At 44.8% G+C, this 5,846-nt stretch overlaps 1 protein-coding gene across 1 annotated transcript; it reads left to right on the forward strand.

The window, feature by feature from the left end:
- The first annotated feature begins 296 nt into the window (after positions 1 to 296).
- LOC118427003 (neurotensin receptor type 1-like) lies at positions 297 to 3,867 on the forward strand. The gene is made up of 4 exons (XM_035836638.1): positions 297 to 419; positions 1,665 to 1,767; positions 2,270 to 2,989; positions 3,491 to 3,867. Exons 1-4 carry the CDS (start codon positions 297 to 299, stop codon positions 3,865 to 3,867), a joined length of 1,323 nt encoding a protein of 440 aa, XP_035692531.1.
- Positions 3,868 to 5,846: the final 1,979 nt, after the last annotated feature.

The raw sequence follows: 5,846 nt of genomic DNA on the forward strand, positions 1-5,846 counted from the left end.
ACATATAATGGCAGAACTGTGACAGACTTTGTAGGTGAGTAATCAGATGGGTCCGTTGTACATGTAATGGCAGGACTATGGCAGACATTGTAGGTGAATAATCGGATGGGTCCACTGTACATATAATGGCAGGACTATGGCAGACTTCGTGGGTGAGTAATCGGATGGGCCAGTTGTACATATAATGGCAGAACTATATATATAGCTATGACTAGAACTTCCTAGAAGCCGATCGGTGAAATAAGGAAAAGTGCATTGAAAGAAGGCCTTCTCTGTGCCGTAAAGCAGGTTAAAACATGTATAGTACGTGTGCCTGCCAGAACTCGCAGTACGCCGAGCTGGGAAAGATGAACGAGAAAAACTTGGCGCGGAGAATCACTTCTGCTTGCTTCATTATACACTTCAACGACATTGCAGAGGTACCCTTCCTAGTTCACATTTCCACGATCCCTGAAAAGTAAATACAACGTTGGGCATACATCTCTGCAATGTTTGTTCAATGGAACCTGTAATCATATTGTCATTAGGTTCGGAATGTTATATACACGATCACATCAGTCGTGCCCAGCACGGGACAGAACGGAAATCCGCTGCTCATCGCGTAAATAGGACATTATCCTTTATTCCTCCCGACTCCCATATGCATAATTGCCAATTGTTGGAGCGACGCTCTCAGCTGCAGTAGAAAAGGCGGCGGCGGTAAGTGCCCATTACTGGAATGAATGATACAGCTAATGGATTCATGCCTGCCTAAATGGAGTTTTATATTTGTGACACGCGAACACCCATCCATCAAAGCGCCGTTTTCTTCTGCTCATCTCTCCTTTAACCTTAAACAACCTCTATGAAATATGAAGAACGGCATTTTGACGTCACTCTTTGTACAGCAACAAAACCGTTTAAATTATGCAAAGAGTTCGTTGCCATTACAAAAAATTAATTCCGTAGCATGATATTTTGTAATTGTATCAAGTGATGATTTGATAACTGTAACAGAGCTGGCTTTACCGACTAAATATATGTAACTCTGGATATAGGATAATTCTTTTTACACAACCAGGTACTTACATTGCTGATTGTTTCGATGTCTCTCAGACACAGAGCTTCTAACTGGAGTTCTGCTTCTCACCGCTATATGCTACATATGCTATCGGCTACATATATCGGTGAGAAGCAGAACTCCAGTCAGAAGCTCTAGAGATCTGAGGAAGGTGTCTGAGAGACATCAAAACGTAAGTAATGTAAGTACCTGCTGGTTGTGTAATAGGAATTCTCCTATATTCTACCAACCTAATGAAGCTATTTTCGGAAGCTATAACTCACTATTTGCCAGAAAACATTGCACAAGAACAGCTTAAGCATACTCAGGAAATTGCCCGACTTGGCCAGATACCAGCGTGCGCGCAAAATATAGTTTGAAAAGAAAGCTGTCTTCAACTTGTCTTCATCATGAAATCTAAGTGGTCAGGAAGGTTGAAAAAAATGCCCTTAGAGTACGGTATATATACCGAACAATTGATTCTTTATTTTTGGCCTTCTAGCCATCTTAAACCATTTTCCTAAAACACATCTTGCATATGTTTGGCTAAAATTTTGCCATCTATACGACAACATGATGGGCTATGCCGATCTTTATTAACTTCTACTTTTCCATTTCTCTACAGATTGCCAACTCGGATGATGACGGGGTGGCTGCTACCAACTCTTCTTCTTTTCCCATTGATACATTCAGCCGATCAGTTGGCCTCTTCCCCTTGCGATGGACAGGTGAACTGCACCAGCAGTGCCCCACAGTCGCCTCCGCACACACGTGACCGGGACACTGCCCAGCTGGTGATCAAACGCGATGAAACTTCAGCATCTCAAACCAAAGGAGACTTCAAACAAAATATAACCCATCTTTTCACAAGTTATAGTAACAACAATAGGTCGATTTCCAGTGAAAGTAGGGAAGAGGAACTGAGGAGTACCAGACTGTTGGTTCGAGACACGATAGCACAAAACTCAGGCGAATCTTGGCTTGATGATAGTTTTGAATTCCTAGAAACCAATAAAACTAACCTCCCGAGTGAGAACAAAAATGTTTCAGACGAAGACAACATTCCTCGTGACATTCCCCGACCTGGAGAAGTTGGGGCATATTTCTTATCAACCATCTACCTCATCATTCTCTTGACATCTGTCGTTGGGAACGCCACGGTTGGGTTTGTGATTTTAACTAACGGCCATTTGAGAACCTCGACGTTTTACCATCTCTTAAGTTTGTCAGTCGCAGAGCTGGTATTATCAGTGGTGGGCATTCCTACAAATATAGGATGGCTTTGGGAAGCCTCGTTCTGGCCGGAGGGGAAGGCGTCATGTGTCATTCTGGACGCGGTGTTCGAAGCGGCGAACTTTGCGTCTGTTCTGAATGTTGTCTGTGTGAGTGCGGAAGTGTACGTTCTCATCTGCCGCCCGCACATAGCCAAGATCTGGGTCAACGAGATCCACGCCAAGATGGCGGTGGCTGCCGTGTGGTTCGTTTGCCTGGGCAGTTCTGTCGGGGTAACATTCTGTATTCGGCAATATTGGGAAGCAGACGATGGCGACAACATAAAGTCTGTCAGCTACGCTAACATGTCCAGAGATGTACACGATGAAAGATCCACACTCACCCTTCCAGAAAACACGGGTCCCCCCTCCACCACACCACGTACTGCTTGTCTACAGACTCTTCCTTTCTACACGGACAAGTACAACCTCCTGTCCATCGCCGGTCTGTACGTGAGTCTGATGGTCCTGCTGGCGGTCCTGTACGCTAGCATGTTCACCAGGCTGAGGAACACCACCGGCAACATGGCCAAGAAGCAAGCAGCCTTGCGGAAGAAGTGTGAGAGCATGACGTCCATCACGGCTGCCCCTGATGAGGAGACAGCAGATGGCGGTCAGCCGGACAGCGCTGCTGACCAACGGGACAGCTTCACCCCCAGCAGACCAGTCACCATGCTAGGTAAGTCTTCTGCCGCTTGTAGTGTTTAAACTTTTGAAGACTTCAATGGTAAATCTGTATCGGTACAAGTCATTCAGGATTAAAGTTGAACTGCAGTTTCCAACAGGCAACACAAAAATTGGACTTTAATATCCAAATTATACAGCTTCAGTCTTTGTCAAGGAATGAGCAATCTACTACCACCGCGTCATATTATGCCTGTGAGACTCAGTGAGCAGCGCAGAAAGTCTATGGCGCCCCCCGTTACAGTTGAGGGGTGGTTGTAAAGCACTGATGTAGATGCCTTATTTTATCCCTCTTGCAAAAATGTCTGGTTCTGTGTCCAATGCAACTTATGATCCACTGCTCATCGAGTCACATGTACCATATGAATAACGTGACGTCACAAAAGCAGCTAATTGCTTATTCTCCGACAAAGACTGGAGTTGGACAGTCATTTATGTGTTGAAAATTGCAGCTCACCTTTGATCCACCATGAAACTCACTTCCTGCCCTACATAGGCGCCGTTGTGGCCATTGTTTGCCTGTGCCGGATGTTCTACTACGTCATTTGCATCTTGAACACCATCGCTCCGACCTTGCTGAAACCGCAGCAGTTTGCAGACCTAGGCGAGTACGTCGCCATGACGACCAGGGTAGTCTTTTATCTGAGCGGAGTGTTAGTACCCGCGGTGTACGCCGGGATGTCCGTACAGTTCCGGCGGGGGTTGAAGTGGACATGTAAACGGTTGGTTCTGTGCCGCTGGCGGGATAGGAAACGGCAGCGGGCTAAGGTTCTCAAGGGCCGGCTTCCCCCGGCTACAGCCGCCAGTAACCAAACTGTTGATACCGCAGGGTTCAACTCAGAAGACGACATTGACGATTTCGAAATGGACTAATGTTATTATTTCAGATTACAACAGCTGAGTGGATTTGTCAACTGTTGTAAGACTGACTGAAAAAGAAATCGCTATTGTCTCATATCCCGCCAGTGACACCCAACCAACCGTAGCCAGACAACTATGAACGGGACAATGTAAAAGTGTCAGGATATAATGGTAGTGAGGGGTACGATACACATCCGTAGACGACACCACACATTAATGCTTAGGTCCCACCGGTGACCATCAGGGATTTAGCCCCGGTCGGGCTACGAAGCCTCAGACCCGTACCGGTGGACCGTCTTGAATTCAACCCGGTGCCCGGCCGGGCCGAAAATATCCCGGGAGCCATAAGATGTCCCGTAGGGGTCACGTCCGACACAAACAGCCCGTGAACTGCCCGACAGGGCCCCTATTTCCAAGTTGGACCTAGGCCTAAACAGGGACAGAGAAGATCGCTATGTCAAGCTTGTATATAACTATCTCATGTCATATCATAGCATGTAATCGTTTAGATATTCCGTCAATATTGATATGTTGACTGCAACAGTGAAGTTTGCATGATGATCATGATTAAAAATTGCCACGTTCCTTGAATAAGGAAATCTATGGATCACACACAAGGTGTGTAAGTTTTATAAGCTGTATTCGCAAACTAAATGTAGAAGCCGGAAGATATACTAAAATTCCCCGTGACCAGAGGTTTTGTCCAATCTGTCCAAATGAGATCGAAGACAAACGTCACTTTGTTATGAATTGTACGTTCACAATACTATGACAAACGCACAGAGCTGTTTACTTTCCGCTTGCTCTAAAGAAGTTGCTACTCTCCGTTCCATAGATAAATTCTACTACATTCTGGGTAACCCTTACAATGTACAAGTAGGCCAATATATCCACGAATGCTTATACCGTAGAGCCAATAGTGTAAATGACATGCTAGACCAAATATGTTGATTTATTCATACCTGTAGATATCCATATAACAAGTTATGTCTGTTTAGTTGTACTGTAAGTAGATGTTATAGACCTTACGAAGTCGCTGCACTTTTGTCGTGTCAATAAAGATTCTTTTCATATTTTGTCGCCAACTTGCCATAGTCAGGCGGGTGTCTCACTGGTCTGCGGCACGTTTGGCGACAAAATATGACGGCAACTTTGTGTGTCTTTTTTTTTGCCACTTTCCCCCTGTGGCCACAATAATATAATATGCGTCGCATTTGTGTCTGAAGCCCAGTTGAACAGTTTGTTTGGAAATCGCAGTGTTGCCAATGAATCAAAATGTGATGAATATTCAGTTTTGACATTTGGTTAAAATATCACGAAGTATACTGAAAAAACGATGATCTTCGATACTGCCGCATTCTTACAGTAGCCGGAATGACCAAAACGAATGATGTACAAGATTTCATTCTAATTTCCAGGCAGATTTACCGGTACCATAAGGTAGTATCAAAGCTGACCAAGAAGTATAGCAAGCCAAAGGGAGTGCCGGTGCCTGGCATACTCCTTATCCAGCTTTGATACTATCTTATGGTACCGGTAAATCTGCCCGGAGATAAGACGTGTTTTGTACCATGTCTGTATAATGAAATATATTATATGTTTATAGACCTATTAGAACAAGAAAACCTGGGAACTGACATATGACTTTTTACCTTCGCCGAGAAGATTATATTTTGGGTAGCGTTTGTGTGTGTGTGTGTGTGTGTGTGTGTGTGTGTGTTTGTGTGTAAAAGATCAGCATAACTCAAGAACGCCTGGATGGATTGTATTGATATTTGGTATGTGCGTAGGTCTTGATGAGACCTGAAAACGATTAGATTTGGGCCCCTATCGGCCTGTTATGGTACTGCAGTGGAAGTTCCTGGGTTTATATCTTGAGTTCTGAACATACTGCAGCAGCTATGATTTTTGAGTGCTCTTGATGCTGAGAGTAAGTGGTGTAAGTTTGGGCCCCCTAGCGGCTTGTTTTGGAACTGCAGGGCAGGTTTAGT

The sequence above is a fragment of the Branchiostoma floridae genome, chromosome 12 (genome assembly GCF_000003815.2).
Source record: "Branchiostoma floridae strain S238N-H82 chromosome 12, Bfl_VNyyK, whole genome shotgun sequence".
Taxonomy (NCBI): domain Eukaryota; kingdom Metazoa; phylum Chordata; class Leptocardii; order Amphioxiformes; family Branchiostomatidae; genus Branchiostoma; species Branchiostoma floridae.

What these genes read in the sequence shown, in the direction of transcription:
- LOC118427003 (XM_035836638.1), top strand. Translation starts at nt 297, where the DNA reads ATGTATAGTACGTGTGCCTGCCAGAACTCGCAGTACGCCGAGCTGGGA. An exon ending in CTTCCCCTTGCGATGGACAG is followed by an intron (nt 1,768 to 2,269) that starts GTGAACTGCACC and finishes TAAGTTTGTCAG; the next exon opens with TCGCAGAGCTGGTATTATCA. An exon ending in CAGACCAGTCACCATGCTAG is followed by an intron (nt 2,990 to 3,490) that starts GTAAGTCTTCTG and finishes TGCCCTACATAG; the next exon opens with GCGCCGTTGTGGCCATTGTT.